General features: G+C 45.6%; 1 protein-coding gene across 2 annotated transcripts in view; it reads right to left on the bottom strand.

Annotated features, from left to right (window-relative positions):
- Positions 1-11,137: 11,137 nt before the first annotated feature.
- The window catches only part of Incenp (inner centromere protein), a 24,760-nt gene continuing 15,647 nt past the window's right edge, over positions 11,138-20,250 (bottom strand). For both annotated transcript variants that reach the window (XM_008840917.3, XM_008840919.3), the window contains 8 exons: positions 19,206-19,315; positions 19,004-19,124; positions 18,499-18,621; positions 17,241-17,425; positions 16,233-16,308; positions 15,958-16,065; positions 14,699-14,849; positions 11,138-13,531 (listed from right to left, as the gene is read on the bottom strand). In XM_008840917.3, coding sequence (XP_008839139.1) covers positions 13,317-13,531; positions 14,699-14,849; positions 15,958-16,065; positions 16,233-16,308; positions 17,241-17,425; positions 18,499-18,621; positions 19,004-19,124; positions 19,206-19,315 — 1,089 coding nt within the window. In that variant the 3' untranslated portion in view covers positions 11,138-13,316. The remainder of the gene's footprint in view (positions 13,532-14,698; positions 14,850-15,957; positions 16,066-16,232; positions 16,309-17,240; positions 17,426-18,498; positions 18,622-19,003; positions 19,125-19,205; positions 19,316-20,250) is intronic.

Genomic DNA, 20,250 nt, shown 5'->3' with positions numbered 1-20,250 from the left:
TGCATCTTTTTTAGTGAGGAGTGCTGTTATTATGTCAATCAATCAGGTAAGATTGAACAAAATGTAAAACATCTCTGGAAAGTAGCTCAAGATCTCACACTCAAAAGCTCCCAGTACCAGCAATCTCCCCAATGGGGACTCCTTGAGGGCCTCACACCATGGCTTCTACCCTTACTGGGGCCCCTACTCTCTATTGACCTTATATTAACTGTGGCCCCCTGGCTGTTCCATTACCTCCAAGGCCAGGCCCATCAGCTCACCCATACTAACTTTAACCCATTGTTACTCTTTTTTCCCCCACATGTGTATGAAAGACTCTCGACCTTGGGGCTGGGGAGATGGTTCAGCAGTTAAGAGCACTGACTGATCTTACAGAGGAGCCAAGTTCAATTCACAGCACCCACACGGAGGCTAACAACTGCCCATAAGTCCAGTTCCAGGGGATCTGGCATCCTCTTCTGACCTCCAAGGGCATTGCATTAACATGGGTGCACCTACCTACATGCAAGCAATACACTCATACATACAAAATAAAAATAATAAATAAAAGACTCGACCACCGAGGAAGACCTTGCTCAGATCCATGAGGTCAAAACTCCTGTCATCTAACTGGACTCTGTCACCCAGCCTTTTGAACCCCCATGTCAACCCTAACCAGCAAGAAGCAGCCAGATGAGAGCACATTGCCCCCTACCCTATAACAGAAAAGGCTGGAATGATAAGAGTTCAGGCCCTTACACCTCCCCCAGCATTGCAAGGCCTCATGATTCTGCAAGCCCCATAAGATACATTTTTGCAAGGCCCCATGGAATGCAGGAACAGAGTTAGCATAGCGGCTGACCATCTGCAGACAGATAAGCAGGCCCTATACACCCACAGGTACAGACCCTGCTTCCCTCTGAAACTAAGATTTTCTTTAATCGCCTTCCACATTCCCCACCCTGCTCTATAAGAACCTCCCACAGCAGCCATTAGGCTGCTCATCATTTTCACTCCTGAGTTGAATGCCAGCCCATGACCCTCCAAAATAAACTTTATTTTGTCAGAATCCTCCTGTGTTTTTCTGCCCGATTTGCCAAACAACAACCATTTGTAACTCCAGTTCCAGGGGAGATAATGCTCCCTCCTGATCACTATGGGCACTGCACAACACACGTGCACTTATATACATTCAAGCAATACACTTGTACACATAAAATAAAAATAAGTAACCCCACACCCCGATCCCCATAAAGCCTTGAGCACAGGCCTGATTTTGCTCTTCGGCCCCAGATCTCTAGACTACTTAGTCTAGACCTGCCCACTGCGTCCTGATCCCCTGCACTCAGATCAGCTCAATTTTCCAGTCTAGTTTGTTAGATCCTTCACAGGCTGTCCCCAATCCACCTTGCCTTTGGATTCCTGAGACCAGACTTCTACCCTGGCTGTCCCCACCTCAACCTTGTCTTGGATTCTTGAGGCTAGCCTTCTACCCTTTCTACCTACTGCCTTGACCTGCTGTCGCTTGAGCTCTCTCGGTTTCTTGCACTATCAGACAAACCATATAACATCGCTTTATGTGAATTTTTCATTTTATATCTTGGGTAGGGAGTGAGTAAATGGGGGAACTTACAAAGAAACAAACACCCTGCACCCAGATCTGTGAGGCTCGGCCAGCTGCTCCAGATCACTTCCGCACTGCTCACAGTCTCCATTAACTTTCACCCACCTATCTTGGGCCTGCAGTCTTGCCCCAGATGGATAAATGCCCCCTCTCGCGTCCATGCGGGTGAGTCGTCAGGGCCATCTCTTTTTCTCCATGCCCGCTGCTGCGCAATCATTGTGGCTGGCGGCTTCCATCCCAAGATGGCACCCAGAAGCCCCTCCCTCCTGTGGCTAACTCTCCAGTCAATTCTCCACAGCAGGCCTCACTCCCGCCCCCCAGGAACCACGCACCTGGGACACACCTGACTACTATCAAAACCAGTCTAATACCTTTGAGAACCTGAAGCACACACCAACTAACCTGTCATACCTGAGCAAAACGAACCCAGCTACATTAACAATATAAGCAGAACCAAAACTCAGAGGAAGAATAGAATTTCCTATTAGGCACTCATCCAATAAATGACATCAATATGCTCAAACTGCAACACAAAAGCACACATAATATGAAAAACCAAGAAAATATGTCCCCAAGAAAATCCACCAGTCCTGCAGAAGAATGTCAGGCCAATGGCACTGAACAGATCTTCAATAGGATTATAGAATAAAACTTCCCTAAATTAAGGAAAGACTTACCTATACAGATTCAAGAAGCATACAGAACACCAATTAGACAGGACCAGAACAGAAACTCCCCACGGTATATCATAATACATACATTAAATATACAGAACACAGAGGGGGTCCTCAAACCTGCTACATCAAAACAACAAGTTACATATAAAGGAAAACCCATCGGAATTACAGCTGACTTTTCAATGAAAACTAGAAGAGCCTGGATCAAAGAATTCCCAGTTCTAAATGACTATGGATGCCAACCCTGAATACTTTAACCAGCAAAACTATTATAGTCGAAGGGGAACAGAAAATTTTTCATGACACAAAAAAGTCTGAAAGAATTCATGTCCACCAAGCTAGCCCTACAGAGAATACTCAAAGCAATGCAAAGAACCAAAGATAGAAATGAGTATGCCCAAGAGATTACAGAAAGAAAACAAAGGAAGGTATAATTACAGAAACACAAAATCAGACCAAGAACACAAATTAAAATGACAGTAACCAATACACATCTTTCAATAATAACTCTAAATATCAGTGGCCTCAACCCCCAGTCAAAAGACACAGGCTAGTGGAATGGATTAAGAAAGAAAATACATCTTTTTGTTGTCTTCAAGAAACTCATTTCATGTTCAAGGATAGACAGTACCTTGGGGTGAAAGACTAGAAAAAATAATCCAAGCAAATAGCACTAAGAAACAAGTGTTATGGAAAAATCAGGGACCAATAGCCAAAGTCAAGTGAGGAGATGGAGTTTAGTAATTTGATGCTAGCGGACTGCTCCACGGATCCTTCCGAAAAGGAGTCAGTGGCCCCTTCCAGGTTTAGGGAGCTTTTATATTCATGTGAGGAAATGCAAACAAAAGGCAAGATCGCACACAGGTGACAATTAAGTAAAAAGTATAGCTGATAATTAAGCAAGGTATGTCCACAAAAGGTTACAGGAATGTGGAAATTCTGGAAAACAAAGACTTCCATCCTGGGCAAGCATAGCGGGCAGAGTGGGGAGACTCCTGCTCACCTCCCCCATACCTCTCTTTTGTCTCAGAGTTGTTCTGCTCCAAAGTTCTTAATTACCATCACATTGCAAAAGCTTTCCATTTCCATAGCACAAGCGTTTCAGTTTTAATACCCGACAAAAGACTTGAAATTAAATCAATCAGAAGAGATAAAGATGGTCACTTCATTCTAATCAAAGGAACAATTGACCAAGAAGATAGTACAGTCATAAACATATATGCACCAAAGATTCTTAGCAAAACACTTGCAAACCACATACAGACACACATCAAAAAGATCATCCATGGTGATCAAGTTGGCTTATTCCAGAGGTATGCATAAGTCAATAAATGTCATAAATCATATAAATGGACTTAAAGACAAAACCATGTGGTCGTGGTCTCTCAATAGATAAGAAAAGGCCTTTGACAAAATTCAACGTGAATTCATGTTAAAAGTCCTAGAAGGAATTAGTGTAGAGGGAACATACCTCAACATAATTAAAGCTATACACAACAAACCCATGACCAACATCATTGTAAATGGAGCAAACCTGGAAGCATTCCCATTAAAATCAGGAACCAGACACTATCTTGACTCTTTTTCAATATAATACGTGAAACTCTTGCAAGAGCAAGACAAGAGAAGGGAATTAAAGGAGTACTAATTGGAAAAGAAGAGGTCAAATGATCTCTATTTGCAGGTGATATGATACTATACATAAGAAATGCCAAAATTTCACTAGAAAACTGTTAGAAATGATTAATACCTTCAGTAAAATGGCAGGTTAAAAAATCAACTAACAAAAATCATTAGCCAGTCTATATACCAATAACAAGTATCAGAAAAAGTATTCAAGGAAACCCTCCCATTCACAATAACCTGAAAAAAATAAAAGAAAATATTTAGGGATAAAGCTAACCAATGACATTAAAGATCTCTACAGTGAAAATTTTAAATCTTTGAAAAACAGAGGAAGACACCAGGAGATGGAAGGATCTACCGTTCTCATGGATTGGTAGAATTAATATTGTGAAAATTACCATCTTACCAAAAGCAACTTATAGATTCAGTGCAATGCCAATCAAAATACCCATGACATTCTTCACAGAGCTATAAAAAAATTGTAAAATTCATATGGAATCACAAAAGACCCAGATATCCAAAGCAATCTTGGGCAAAAAGAACAATGCTTGGTGGATCACCATGCCAGATCTCAAACTACATTACAGACCTATATTCATAAAAACAGCATGGTGCTGGCAAAAGAAACAACCAAGAAAGTGAAGAGGAAGCACACTGAGTGGCAGAAAATCTTCACATACCACACATCTGACAGAGGATTGATAGCCTGAATATACAAAGAACTCAAAAAACAAAAGAAACAAGAAAATAAGCAACCCAATAAAAAGATGGGCTATGGATCTGAACATAGAGTTCTCAAATGAAGAAATAAAAATAGCTAAAACACCTTAAAAAGTGCTCAAGAGAACACAAAACACCAAGTGCTGGAGAAGATGTGGAGAAAACAATGTTCATTCAGTGCTAGTGGGATTGCAAACTCAGGAAACCATTATGGAAATCAGTGGGAAAACTCTTAAAGATAAAAATGCAGCTGACGAATGGATAATGAAATTGTGGTACATTTACACAATGGAGTTCTACTCAGCAGTTAGAAAAGATGAAATCTGCAGGTAAATGGATAGAATTAGAGAGTGTTATACTAAGTAACACAAATGCAGAAAACCAGGCGGCATATGTTCTCCCTCATTTGTGGATTATAGCACTAATTCCTTATATGTAAGTATATGAATTCTCATGTAACACCAGGAGCCAGGAAAATGGAAAGGATACAGGGAGGTAAAGGAAAAGAAAGAACCCAAAAGAGGGTGAAGTAAGGAACAGAAGTTACTGGGGGGAGTGGGGAAAGTGGGAGTGTTTGGCAGCGAGGAGAGGAGGGAGGGACATGCAAGACACCACAGTGTAGGGGGCAGGGAGTAAGAAGAGGGGGATGGTGGGTGGCGGGGGTTATGGGTATTATTGCTTCACTAATACAATCTAGACTCTGGATGAGGAATTCAAGTTCTGAAAAATTTTCAAACAAGTATTGAAGACTTGAAGATCAAATGACAATCAGATACTACCTACCACTACTGAAGTTTTGGCAAGATCATACATAAACCCACTGGCAATGGCAGAATGAAACAAACCAGGATGACCAGGCTCTATATTACCAATGCCCTCCCAGGGTCATGATGCACATGTTCAAATGAGCTGTGGGGCTCTGGTCCTGAGTTCATCACAGGCCACTGACACCCAGAGTGTTTCAGCTGCTTCTCCACCACAAGAGGTACTCTCCTGGCATACTACTCCTTCTAATCAGTAGCCAAGACTGCTAATAGACTCAGTTCTTCTACCAGGGGACCTGAAAGTACTTAACGGAATCCACTGGGACAACTGCCTTGCCTGATCAATGTTGTCAGGAAACCTACCAACAGTAGGTTGCCAGGCCTTGCTCCAGGTGCCTGAATCACCTCATTTATTCTCCCCACACTATGAACAAGACACCTAAGGACAAAAAGCCACAAACATCAAGGAACTTCCCACTCAGGGTGCTCGGGTCCTCTGAAAAAACAGCAGCCACATATGATGATAAAAATAAGTACATGTGTAGCCAACTGATGAAAGGGCTACCCTACGTTATGTATAACAGGCTGAACGAAGTCAATGTCAAGAACAGGCTAAATGAACTCAAGACTTGCGAGGTGGGTGGGGGAACCGATGCGCTGATACACACAGGGTGCTTGGGACATCTCCTATGCTTCACTTCTTGGTTCGCTGGCTGGAAACTTTCCTCCCGGAAGGGATCAGTGAAAGGAAGCACAGAGGGAGCAGACATAGCTGTCTACAGTTGGCTGTTTCTGTTCTCATTCTTCCCGGTTCACAGCTTCAATAATCATCCAAGTCCTTCCCTAACCCTCACTTCTGCTTTTTCTGGAAACAGTTCCTGGCTCTGAAGGAAATTTTTTTTTCCAGTTTCTTCTTCTTTATAAAATTTTATCCTGTTCACTATCAGGACATTTGAAACATTTCTATTCAAAATCAGCACTTTAATTTTCAGTCGGTGTTTACCGCCTTGTTCATTTTATTTTTATTGTTTTTATTTTCTAATATTGCAAAGGAGGATGGACAGAGATCAGACATGAGGCCCAATCTGTGTTCTTCAAGCTCTGCTGCGGGTTTCACAGTAATTAGATATTTTGACTAATTAATAGCTGTGGTGATAATGGACTCATAGTGGCAAAGGATTTTTTTTTTCTTTTTTAAGAAAATGCTACTCTGTAACTCATTTTTGAAATTTGCTTCTGCACTTAGAATCCCTAAGCTTTGTAGATTTGTAATCATGACAGAGAAAGATGTTGCTGGTTTACCCAAAAAACCCAGCCTCACTTGCCATGGGCACAGTGTAAAATCTATCTGGAGAAAACCACTGGTCAAGAGTCTCAGTCCTTCCCACATAGGGAAAGTATGGAAAGGCCAACCCAGAAATCAAATGTAATTTTCCATCTCTGAGTTATAGGGACTACACTTGAGCGTGGAAGAGCATTTAATCCATCTCACTAAATGAAGACAGTACCTTTTTACATGATCTCACTAAATGAAGACAGTACCTTTTTACATGATCTCACTAAATGAAGACAGTACCTTTTTACATGAAATTCCTGAAGATCAACAGTAACACGTGTGCAGCAGGTCATCACTTGTCTGACAGAAACCATCCATCTCATTCATCGCCAGACAGAGCCGCTTTCACTGCCTGCCTAGCTCCGTCCTTCAGTCCTTACTTCCTCCACCTTCCAAAACTACCTACACAATTCTCCTTCCTCATTCCTCTTCCCATATCGATCCATTCTTAACATAGTCACACCACTCAACTTCGCCTCGTGAGTTCATCTGCCTACGTACCCCTCAATTCTTTCTCCATGGGTAGGAAACTCAGGGAGACAAATGTTCTATATTCCTGCATGATAGGCCTTCTTTGGTCAAGAAAAAAAAATCATCAGTTGTCTTGGACTGAAGTCAACCCAAACGACATTCATTTTAAATTCCTTCAAGCCTGGCATCCACCCATGAAGCTTAAGGGCTCCACCTAGTGATCCCTAAGATACCCAATACTCAGACACCAGATTCTGCAGGATGCTCCCATTAAGGTTCAAACCTTACAGTTAGGTTCAGTTTAAGAAATGCTCCTCAGCCACTTCCCACTTCATCCCAGTCCTGGGCTTTAGTAATTAACACAATTAGAAGACTCCTTCAAGCACCCAAGGACACTGTATTTTGTGGGATGAAGACATGTTACTGGGCAGCTGTGCTTAAGGAACTGGGAAAATATGGGAAACCTAAGCAACATAGGCGTTCAGAAGAGGCTGAGGACATGATGAAGAGAAAAACAAAACTTATAGAACCACATGTGGTGGCATACAACTATAATTCCAGCATTCAGGAAGCCAAAACAAGAGGAATGCTGGGACTTCAAGGCCAGCCAGAGCAATCAGAGGAAAACTCAAAAAAAGGGGGGCGGGGTGAGAGGAAGGGGAAACATGGGAAGGAGTTATAATCTTCAGCCACTTTGTAAAGGGTCAACATAGAGGAAGGTCCGCTTTGCACTGCATGCTGGGAAACACAGCAGAATGGTCTCCTGGGAAGAGAGCAGCACTTGCAATCAATAGATTCAGAATGAAATGCCTCAAAGATGACACTGTCATGGCAGTTGCTGTGCGTGGCCTAAGTGCCCCCTGCACCCGCAACACAAGGAAGGATATTGATGTTCGAGGCAGAAAACCCTGGGCTTACACAGATAGCTATACAGGACCATCATTATGGATTAAGAAAACAGCAGCAGCTTGGAAAAAAGAGGGCTCAAGAGACATGATCAGCACATTGTAGACTAGAAGTCCTGGGTGCATCAGCACTTGATCAGTAAGAAGCCACAAGTCTGCAATCAGCATTTGCTCACCAGCTATAAAAAGACTGTTTCCAGTTAAGGATTAATAATTGATCATCATCAGAGTTGGCAATGTGGTTCAACAGCTAAAAGCACCTGCCACCAAGCCCAACAACCTGAACTTGATCCCGGGACACACAAGTTGTCCTTCCTCTGACCTCCACGCGTGTGCTATGGCACACGTGCCCACACACTTGGACACAAAATAATGATTTAATTTTTTAATAATTGATCATTATCAGCTGCCAGAAATCTACTAGGAAAAACTGAAAATCTGCTTTCCTATCCCCCAGGAGAGTAAAACTCTTGTGCTGTACTCCTAAGTCCTCTGTTTCCTTTGAACCACAGTCAGCATATCTGGCACATTCCCCACGGAGACTAACACTCTTGAATGACCCCCTCTCATTGGGAAGGTATATGTCAGTGTGCTTCCCTGGGGCTAGGGAATGAGGACCATCCAGAAGACTCTAGTGGTAACAGAGGAACTGCAACTGAGAGTCACTTTTCCTCGTTTAGAGGTGAAGAAGGAAGACAGGAGGGAGGGTTAATTTTAGGAACTCAGATAAGATACACTGATCTTTGTCAGACTCTTCCATCTAGCTGTAAGACACAAAAATTCTGGACATAAACCTATTTTATTGTTAGATTGGAATAATTCTGCTCTTCATTTTAATTTTTTGTTTGGTTTGTTTGGGGGGGGGTTGTTTTAAGACAGGGTCTCCTGTAGCCCCAGCTGGCCTGGAACTCACTATGTAGACCAGACTGGGCCTTGAACTCACAAAGATCCACCTGCCTCTGCCTCCCAGATTGCGGAGATTAAAAGCATGTGCTACCACGCCCAGCTTATTTTTTAAAATAACCATGAGAGAAAGTGGTACAAACAGCAGTATTGTACTGGGCTTAACCACAGGACTTGCAGATGCCTCAGATCTTTGTCCTAACAGGTAACTGATGATGTATTCACCACACATGCAAACCCTACAAAAATATGACATTTAAAAATGATTTGGATTGACCTATTTGTCCTAACAAAGGAGCTTGGAAAATACATCCCTCCCAGTGTGAATTTTTTATTAAATTTTAGTTAGTTTTGTATTGAGTGTTTTGCCTACATGTATGTAAGCACACACAGGCTTGCAATGCCCACAGAAGCCAGAAGAGTTTAATGTTAATAGCTTTCCAGTAGATATGACTGGATTTCCTCGAAGTCATCACCTCAGGCCCTTTAGGTGGTGGGGACTGAACCAAGGCCCTACACAAACTAAGCACATACTCTGACAAAGTTCTTGCTGCACTGGCTATACAACCCATTCGATATTTCAAAGAGCTGACATCCTGCATGAACCTAGCAGAGGCAGGAACAAGCATGTGCCATGAAGTATGATGTTTGATAGCTTTTTGTCATCCCGAAAGTGCTTTATCAAAGTGAGGACACCTCCTTAAATACAAATTGAGTTTTTATCAGGAATTATTACCGAGTTGCCAATTTTTGAATTTCTGCATCGACATGGCCTATGATCCTCTGCCTGCACCGGTAAGGAGGTTCCTTTTGAGTGCTGGTCCTACCTTCCCTCCTTGAGAGAAATCTTGTCTATTATCTGCCTAAGGAAGGACATCTGTTATAAGCGTTTGATATGTTAAAACTTTAACATCTCGTGTTATCAGGCATGGCTGCATGCTTGTCATCACAGCACTCGGGAGGCTAAAGGGACATCCTGAGCTACAGAGTGAAAGCCTGTCTCCCCAAAAAAGAACTAAAGAACAACAACATGGATTGGGGAGGGGGGTCTAAATTTGATTAAGAACCTCTGTATAAAATTCCAAAAGCTCAATAATTTTTTAACTTCTCCACAATTTTAAAAGGGAAAAAATGCATTTATGTTCATTAGAAGCTAATGATTTTTTCTTGAAATGTCTTATGTAGAATCAGGGCACTGCTGCTCTTATAGACAGAACTAGTCGTCTCTCGTTTTCTGCAAGGAGGTGTAGAAATGATTTCTCCATAGAAATGTGTAACAGCACTCGGGCTACCCTTGCCTGGTTTTCCTTGTAAGATTAACTCAAACATTTGCTTTTTTCCCACAGAGCTACTTAGGTGTTCTACTTCTTAAGTGAACTAAGACACTATTTTTTCACAAGACTTGTGTTCATTTAAAAATACAAGTGTACCACTGTGAGTTCTTCTGGTGGTCTCTTACTGTTTCCCTTCCAGACAGGATCTCAATATGTAGCCCAGGCTGGCCTCAACGTGAAGCTCCTCATGAGTACTGGGATGACTGACCTTCTCTTCCCTCCTGACGGTGGTAATTTGTACCATCTTTTTGTTTCCCCTCAATGAGTCTAGACAAGAGGTTTATGAATTTTCTTGAACTTATCAAAAATGTTTTAATTTTCTCTATGGTTTTTCTTTCCAATATTGTTGATTTCTGCCCTGCCTTTGCTATTTTTCTTATTACACTTCAAATTAATCTTTTTCTAGTTTCTTAAAGTGGCAGCTGAGGTCACGAGACCTTTTTACCCCAACACAAGCAAACAGTGCCATGAATTTCCATCTGAGTATTGCTTTAGTTGCATCACATGATTTAAGGCCAACACACAAAAATCAATTGTATTTCTGTATACCCGCATAAACAAGTATAAACCAATGCCATTTACAATTAACTCCAAAAAAATAAATATTTAACAGACTATGTACAGCATGTGTATGACGAAACAAAATGCTGATGAAAGAAACCAAAAAACCAAAGACGCAAATAAGAAGATTGGTGCTCGTGGACTGAAAGGATATTTAAGTGTCAAACCTTCCCCTCAATTTACCTATGTATTCAGTGCAACTCTAGTCAATGTCTGAGAATTTCTGCACATATAGACTGACTCTAAAATTTACTCTAAAAAGGTACCATTCACACAAGTCAGAATAATTTTGAAAGGAAATATAAAGCTGCTTAAGAGTGAAATCAGCAGATTTTAAGACTTGTAAGTACTGGGCATCTTGACCATGGGAATATGGGTGAAAAAAAAAAGGTCACAGACTACTGGAAAGCAGGAAATCTGGGGTGGCTGACTCATGATAAAGATGCAAAATAAACTCAGTAAGAAAGAATAGTCTGCCACAACAGCTGGACACCCATCCACCTGTATGCCCCCAAATACAAGCAAAAGCACATACCTCAGATTTTTAAAAGGTTAACTGGAAATGATCATAAATCTAAATGCAATGTGTAAAACAATGGAATAGTTTAGAAGAAAACAGAAGAAAATCTTTGGATCCTGGGGTTAGACAAGACTTCTCAGACATAACACAAAAAAGGTATAACCCATAAAGTAATAAATGGACTTCACCAAATTAGAAGTTGTGCTCTTTAAAGTGTTGGGATAATGAAGACAGGCTACTGACTGGGGGAAAACACCACAAAGCACATATCTGACAAAGATTGTATTCATAACATAGAAGGATTCAACTCCACAGGAAGAAGTAGCCCAACTTAAAAACTTACAAAGGACGTGAACAGACTCCACCAAAAATGGATAGAACAGATGGTAAATAAGAATCTGAAGTGATAAGTCACCAACAACCATTAGGAAAACAAATTAAAAAACCATGATGAATTACTATACGGCCATCAGAATGGCTATAGCACGAAATACTGACAATACCAAACGCTGGCAAAGACAGCACAAAGGGCACTGAAGTTCCGCTGCACTTTTGGAAGCATGTTGTTTACATGTGCTTACAAATGAGTTTCATCTTGTGGTTTCAGATGGAGATGCACTTTCTCGTTTGCTCAGCAGTTACCAGTCAGAACATACAGAAGAAACTGAACTGTGCACGTTTCAATGAACCATAAATGAATTCTGCACGGGAAGAATCTTCTAGACTTCAGTCTACTGTAATCACTATTTCCTCATTTTTTAAAGCACTCATATTTGCATTTGGAATTTATTTTGTCCTAAAGCAGTTAGTGAATGTTTTCTGCACAGGTTCTCATAGTAAACTGTTCAGCTTCTCAGGCCACAGGAAGTCTGCTGTGCAACTTAACTGCCCTCTAGAGAGAAAGAGTAAACAAATGAGCCTATTAGCTATATCCAAAAACCTGTAACTTGACTTGGCTGTGGATGACAAGTAGCTGATCCCAATTCTAGGAGCAAGAGCAGTGGGAGTTAGGAGGCAGGACCAGGCCCACCATTCATTGGTGCTAAGCATTTACTTAGTGGCTGGTGATTTTGTGGGGAAAATCTTGCACTGCTGTTAAACGCTGGTCTCAAGGTTATCCCAAGGTCATCTTAGTCCTAAGCAGATCTACACTTCAGCACAAGGACTTTATCAAGATCTTCCACTCCTCACACACCAAGCACGGTGGATCCTGAGGAGTAGTCAGGCTGAGGAACTAAGTGCAGAGCTATGGCAAGGACCAGTTTCCCCCCCAAGGAATAGGCTCCATTTACAAACAGGACACACCCCAAAACAGGAAGCATCTCCACCTGCCCTATCATGACACATGCTGATGTGTTTCCCAGAAGTTGTCTGTCATCAATATCGCCCACTGCATCAGATCCTCTGGCTGGGACCCCACCTGACCTAACCAAGTGATCTTGGGGCACACTGCAAAGGAAAGGCGCTCTCGCCCATCCAGAGGCCCAAGGCATACTGCTGCAGGGCCAACCTTCTGTTGAAGCCCCTGGTCTTCACAATCTTCACAGCAGGCTTGAAGGAATACACTTTATTAATCTACCTCAAAAACACTAGAAACTAAAATTCAGCTGAATTATAACAATCTATTTACAGAGTGCTGCCTATAGGCCAGTTAGGGCTGAACCTAGTCCTTCCCTAGCCACCCACCAAGCCCATCCTCCAAAGAGGCCTGGGGCCACCTTCCACCTGCAAAAGAAATGCCTGGCACACAGAGGACATTGGTATCCACCTGACCAAGCCCTCAGCAGGGTATATCAGGCAGGAGGGCCCCAGTCCAACACAGAAAGAGATAGACAGACAGACAGACAGACAGACATGGATGGGCCCTAAGACTGCTCAGGGGACTGAGGGCCTGCCTCAAGGCCTCTTCAGGCTATAGGCCAGGCTGCTGGGGACCCTGGTGGTTTTCAGGGGTGGTGAGTTCCAAACAGCAGAGCTAGTGCGTTTGTGGTAGCGAGGCTTGCTTTTCTTGAAGATGTCCTCCAAATCCAGGGGGAGAATGGTTCCGAAGAGCTCCGGAAGGCTCGGGGGGTGGTAGTACTGGTGCACAATGGCCTGGCTGAGCTGGGTGCCTAAGGAACATAGAGACTTGGATCACTGTCTGGCACTCTCTGCCAACTTCCCGGCTCCCTTAACCTACCCACAGAATCCTGTCGCCTTCTCCACACCAGCATGCCCTGCCCCTGCCACCTGCTCCTGCAGAGGCCTCTCATCTCCAAACAGCAGACAAATGGTAGAGCTAGGTGTGCAAATAAGCATGGCTCCAGGGCCTGAGCATACGCTGCAGTCCACCTGGCTGCTCTCACCAACCCCACAGGCCCCACAGAGCAGCGAAGGAGCAGGACACAGCCCCGACAACCAGGCTGAGGAAGACCCTGACCCTTCTGGGAGCAAGCACCCAAGTCTTGCTCAGCACCAGGTGCTGTTCCTGAATTACTTCATGCCCAATAACCTTCTCAGCTGGGTCCAATCACTCCCTCTTCACAGATAAGGAAACTAAGCAAGCTATCTAGGCTATCTAGGATCATCTGCCATCAGGTGACTTTGCTGCTCTCAGTGATGTGACAGCAGTCACATCATCGGATTCCAGTTATAGTGAGGTTTAAATGAGGTCAAAGGATGCTGCCCTTCTGAAAATTCGAGGTCCCTCCCTTTGAGAGCTATGCCTGCCCTGCCCTGCAGTTCAGCAAACCTTGTAAAGCACTTGACCCCCCCGAGCAGGTCACACTCCGGCCCAAGACAGCATCACATACACCACACCCTTGTACAAATGCTGGGACTTGGAAATTCCAGGTCAATTCCTCCTCAGGGTCTTGCCTGACTTTCCTAGCTCTTGACACTTCAACAGCAAACTCTGCTACACTCCCAGCTCACCCAAGGTTGCTTCCATGGGTCCAAACCTCACCAGCCATGGTGTGAGTCAGACTCTAGGAGGGACTAGGATTGAAGTGAGAACACTTAGCTGCATGCTTTGCCGGGGCCAGATGCAGCTCTATTCACAAGAGCAAAGGAACTCAACATCCTCCACCCTGTATGCTCAGATGGGCCTTCAGGCCAGAACGCCCCACCTTCCTCTGGGTGCATGTTCAAGGTCCAAGATGGGCTTTCCAAGTCAATGCCACAAGCCATTGGGCCCCAGCACAGCAGCCTGTACACCCGCACCTACCACTTCCACATCCCACAAAGGTGAGGCAGGGAGGCAGCCTGACCCCTCTTCAGGAGCTTGGGGCCCTGCGTACCTCTGGCCCAGGAGGGGATGGGCTTCCGGGGATGGGCTTCATCGTCTGTGGAGTCATCGCTGTTTAGATCCATCCCATAGTTATCTGGATTGATCTTGGGGTGGGATTTGGGTCCTTGTGGAGTCATTTGATATGAGGTACAAACAGGAGACTAGAAGAAAGGCATGGTGGTGAGCGCCCCTCCCCGGCATTCCCATATCCCCCCACTGGAGGGCACTGGTGCCTGGTCACCTCCCCTCAGTTCACAATGGGCACCAAGCTCAAAACAATCTAAAACTCAACAGCAGGATGTGGTTAAATTCTGATACAATGAACTGGGCCACAGCCATCAAAAACAAGACATCTACATGTGTTAAAATAGATGTCTAGGCCTGTATGGTAGCACACGCCTTTAATCTCAGCAGGGAGGCAGAGGTAGGTGATCTCTGTGAGTTCAAGGGTCAAGGCCAGCCTGGTCTACATAGTGAGTTCCAGGCCAGTCAAAGCTACACAGCAAGACCCTGCCGTGCCCCCCACATCCCTAAAAAGAAAAAAAAGCTGCCCAAGTGTACACACAGTCTGTGCTCACTTAAAAATATGCCTATTTATATGTCACATGCTTGTATGTAGAAAATGACTGCTCATGTGAAAATTTAGAAGGACATAAGCTTAGTTTTATCTGAGAGCCTCTTTTTTTAAAAACTTTATACTCACATTAAAAAGTTTAGTTTCTTGGAGCTGGAGAGATGGCTCAGCAGTTAAGAGCACTGGCTGCTCTTAAGAGGACCTGGCTTTGGTTCCCAGCACCCATGTGGTGGTTAACTACTGGAAACTCCCCAACTTGAGGGGGATACCCTCTTCTAACCTCTGCAGGCATTGCACAACACGGCTGCACTCACATGTATGCAGGCAATACACTCATACACATAAAATAAAAATAATAAATATTTTTAAGCTTAATTTTTAAAAACTGCATTCTAGTTTTACGATATCAAAACAATAAGCATTATGAACAACAGAAAAAACAGAAGCTGTGTGTGGCAGCACATGTCTGTATTCCATGCAAGTAGGATGTAATGGGAGAAGGATTACAAAGTTGAGGCCAGCCTGGGCTACCCAGCCAGACCCTATCACCAAAAAGAAAACTAAGGTGACTAAGTGACCTGCCCTCTTTCTTCAGGCTCTGACATACACAGCCTGTGCTTGTACTAGACAGAGAACGGTTAGATCAAGGCCCTTGCCAAACTGGGGGCCCCTCCCAAACGGGCCACAGGCCTCACCTGCACGTCCACAGTCACGTTCAGGGCCTTGTTGGCTGCTGCTGCCTCTTTGGATTTCTTCTCCTGCTCTTCCTGCAGACGCTGCTCAGCCAGACGCTGCTGTTCTTCCTGAGACACAGCAGGGGCTAAGAGGTGCATGCCCCTCCCCCGCCACATTGCCACCCCACGTGCTAGGACAAGTCAGGCCCTACCCAAGAGTCTAGGCCAATCCTCCCGACTCTCCTAGGCCACAGGTCAGCTCAGACCCCACAGAGGCCTCACCCCAGCAGTCCTACCTTCTTCTTCTCCTCCAGCTCCTTCTGCAGTCGCTCCTTCTGTAACCGCAGAGCTTTCTCCCTCTCCTGCATCTCCCTGAGGACCACCAAGAGCCTTTCAGGGCAAAAACCGAGCCCTGGCCCTGTCCCCATCCCCAATAGGCAAGCTAGACTCGGTGGGCATGCTTTTAGAGAACGGGACAATAGAACTGTTGGCTTAGAGCCAAAAGGGGACTTCTTCCCAACTCTCCAAAAGCAAGGCTCTGAGCCTGACTTGAGTGCAGCCACATGCAGCTCCCACTCCTCCGGACAACCGAGGTCTCTGAGCCTCACTCCTCTTTTTTGCACTGGGAGAGTAACACCTTTCCTCTAGCATTGTCACAACCAAGACAGACAACCTATGCTACTTCCAGTGCAGACACTCAGCTCCACGGAGCAGAGGAAGGGCTGTTGGCCGGCTTTGGTGTTACCACTGCACTCTGCCTGTGACCAAGAACTGTCAGCAAAGTAGAGCTGATAGTTTCTATGCCACAAGAGTTTTAAGTAAGAATTAAACAAAGAAACCTGCAGGGATGTAGCCACCGCCCGCCACAACTGTCCTGTCATCCCTCAAAGCCAATGCTGCCGTGCCCCTGGTTCTGAAGCCACACAGTTGCCACTGCCCCTCCACTTCCTCTTTCTCCAACTCATCCACCAGACCAGGGTCACTTTTGGGTCAATCTAGATGTACCAGAAAATCTCACTAAGAATGCAGCCCTCTGGTGGTAAGTGCTTACTTCTGCAGTACCACAAACATCCCTGCCCAAGATGCCCAGAGCAGCCCTATGGAGAAGTACTAGCTAGTCCTAAGATACCCCGACTCTACTGTATCATTAAGAAAAAGGCACCAAAGGAGCCAGCATACACCCTATCTGGTGGTCCACCAGCAGCAGGCATCTGGCTGTGAAATCAAGGAAAAGCCTGCCAACCTCTAGGTGAAGACAGCTGCCTCTCACAGGGCTCGAATCACCGGCCAGAGGGCAGCCTCACCTCTCCGCCTGGAGCCGCTCCTGCTCCCGCCTGCGCTCCTGCTCCCGCCTGCGCTCCTGCTCAGCCAGCCTCTGCTCCTGCTCCCGCTGCTCCGCCAGCCGCCGAGCCTCGGCCTTCCGCTGCCGTTCCTGCTCCTCCTCCTTCTTCCGCTGCAGCATCTCTTGGTGGCGCCGCTCTTCCTCCTCCTGAAATGGCCGTGCAGGGTAAGGTCAGGGTTCCCGGGAGGGGCCTGGCTGGGCCTGCACGGAGAAGCTAGCCAAGGGCTGAGAGGTTGCTCCCACCCAAGGCCCTGGCTCCTATGGCACCGACCATGACTATGACAAGAGCCAGGACTGGCTTTGGAGTTGGCTAGCATCTGACAACTATTGCAGCAGACCTAGCAAGTGAGAGTCATGACTCGAGAGCTAGCTGTGTGCACCCTGCAGGTCATCTGACCTACCAGTCAGTTCCTCATCTGTAAAACGGGCAGCAGTAGTCCCCAAACCTCATGGAGTTGCCTGAGTTAACACACCTTATGCACAGAAAAGTGCTTAGCAGAGAGCAAATAAATCATACTGATTAGTGAGAGAACTCCCCAATGATGGATATTTGCTCCCTACAGTAGTAAAACTCCAGTTCCCAGGAGAGGCAGGGCCCTACTCTTCAGGCATGACACTCACCGTGGAATGGTAAGCCCAATCACGTGCATAACACTTAGCGTGTACAAGGCACTGCCTATTTATACATGAATACAACCTACTCTTCCAACAACCTTATCAGCAAGATACCACTGCTACTTGAAGCAACTGCACAAGGTCACACTGCTAAGAAATGACTGTGAGGCTGGAGAGACCGGTAGTTCAGTGGTTAGGAGCACCGGCGGAGGACTCAGGTTCAGCTCCCAGCACCCACATGGAAGCTAAGAACCGTCCGTAACTTCAGTTCCAGGGGATCCCACGGCCTCTTCTGACCTCTGCAGGCACTGCACGACAATGCAGGGAACACACTCATACACATAAAACAAAAACAATAAATATTAAAAAAAGGAAAAAAAAAAAGGCAGATCTGTGCTGGAAGTCTGACTCCATATCCATACATTTAACTCTCAAGCTGCAGCTTCTAGAGAAGGCAGATTATATATATAGTCACCACCTCCTCCTGGACTTTCAGCAACAAGACCCAGCAGAATCCTCTACAAAGTGCGGTGTGCCCAGAAGGTCCTCATGCCACTGAGGCAGTGCCTGTCCTCCCCCTCTTCTGACACCACTTGTAATCGCACCTGTTGGAGCCACCTGAGCCTGCGTGCCTCCTCCTCCTGTTTCCTGCGTGCCTCTACCTCCTCCATCTTCTTGGCCGCTGCTTTCTTCTTGGCCTTCTCCTCTGCCAGCCGCTCCTCCTTTGCCTGCAGAATCCACCCACATGTGTCCTCTGAAGCAGCCCCTCACTCCACTCTGCAGAATGGGGCCTAGAGCTCTGTGTAATGGCCACCCCACTCCCCAAGAAACCCACTTGCTGCCCATAGCCCGGGGAAAAGGCACAAGCAGCCCTATCTGCCCGGGACCGCCCACACACAAATGGCCACTGGGAAAATAGGCCAGACTGAACACCAAGCGTGACTCAAAAGAGACTCCAGAGTCCACGATATGGGCAGAAGCGGTGTAGAGGACACCCACTTCACAACCTCTGGGAGTCCAGTTCCACCACTCAGGCTGCTAAACCTGAACGTGCTTAGGCCCCCAGCACACTGGCCACCTACAGTCTGCTGCATCAGCCCAGACGCCCACCTTCTCAGTCTTCTCATCAATCTGAGCAAACTTCTGCTCAATCTGCTTCTTCTTTTCCTCCTTCATCTGCTCCACCCGCTCACGGGCCTGAAGCACCTTGCGAAGGCGCTCTTCACGTTTCCTGCGGGCACAGGGCCGTCAAGGAGAGCCTGCCTAAGCCGGGGCGGGCTGCACTGGGAGCCCTGGGAGCCCGGCCACTTACAGCTTCACCTCCTCCAGCCGCCGGCGCTTGTCCTCCTCCACCTTCTGCCTGCGCAGCTGCTCGGCCTCTTCCTTCCGCCGCAGGTTTTCCAGGCGCTGCCGCTCCTTCTCCTGAAGAGGGCAGGGGCACTGGGACATGAATGACACTGCCACCCCAAAGGCTGCCTAACAGCCTGCATCAGTTCTCAACCGGGTGGCAGTGGCAGCAGATGCCTCTCAGAGGGAGAGATGACCCCAGGGTACACTGCCCACCAATGATAGGCTTGGGGGTTCAGTCTCTCCTCCCAGGAGGAATTAAATGCTCTCAAGAACTTGATTTATGGGCAGCACAAAAATCACATTCAAACTAGATGTGTGCCTTAATTATAATTACATAAACAGTACACCTGAAAAGAGACTAAAGACAGACTATGAAGAGAGAGGAAGGCAGCTTGGAGAGTTACAATGAATACTCTCTTTAGAGGGCAGCAGATGCAGAAGCAGCCGTTCACCACTATTGTTCCTTACAACATACATGCTAGGACGTGTATATACACTATTCTTTTATGTGCATCAATTCTTTCTTACTAGTTGAAAAAAATTAAGTACTGTCAAACGTTAACAGTTATATAGGCTAATGAGCTAGATCAAGGATGGTATTTTTGTTTCGGAATTTCCTGTGATATGGCTACATTAATGGTCTTTTAAATAAAGAGATAGTTAGTCAGAGCCAGGCATGGTGGCACATGCCTTTAATCCCAGTACTCAGGAGGTAGAGGCAGCAGATCTCTGTTGAGCCTGAGGCCAGCCTGGTCTACATAATGAATTTCAGGCCACCTGGAGCTGCAGCAAGACCCTATCTCAAAAGAAACCAAAAAAGGAAAAAGAAAAGGGGGAGGGGGGAGGAGAAGAGAAGACAAGAGAAGAGAAGGGGGGGGGCCCTGGAGAGATGGCTCAGTGGTTAAGAACACTGGTTGTTCTTGCAGAAGACCCGGGTTTGAATCTCAGCACCCACATGGCAGCTAACAACAGTCTGTAACTCGAGTTCCAGGGGATCTGACGGCCTA

Source organism: Nannospalax galili, unplaced genomic scaffold (genome assembly GCF_000622305.1).
Source record: "Nannospalax galili isolate Female #2095 unplaced genomic scaffold, S.galili_v1.0 scaffold1261, whole genome shotgun sequence".
NCBI classification, from domain to species: Eukaryota; Metazoa; Chordata; class Mammalia; order Rodentia; family Spalacidae; genus Nannospalax; species Nannospalax galili.
The sequence above is the reverse complement of the archived record's forward strand: the minus strand, read 5'-3'. Positions and strand labels throughout refer to the sequence as shown.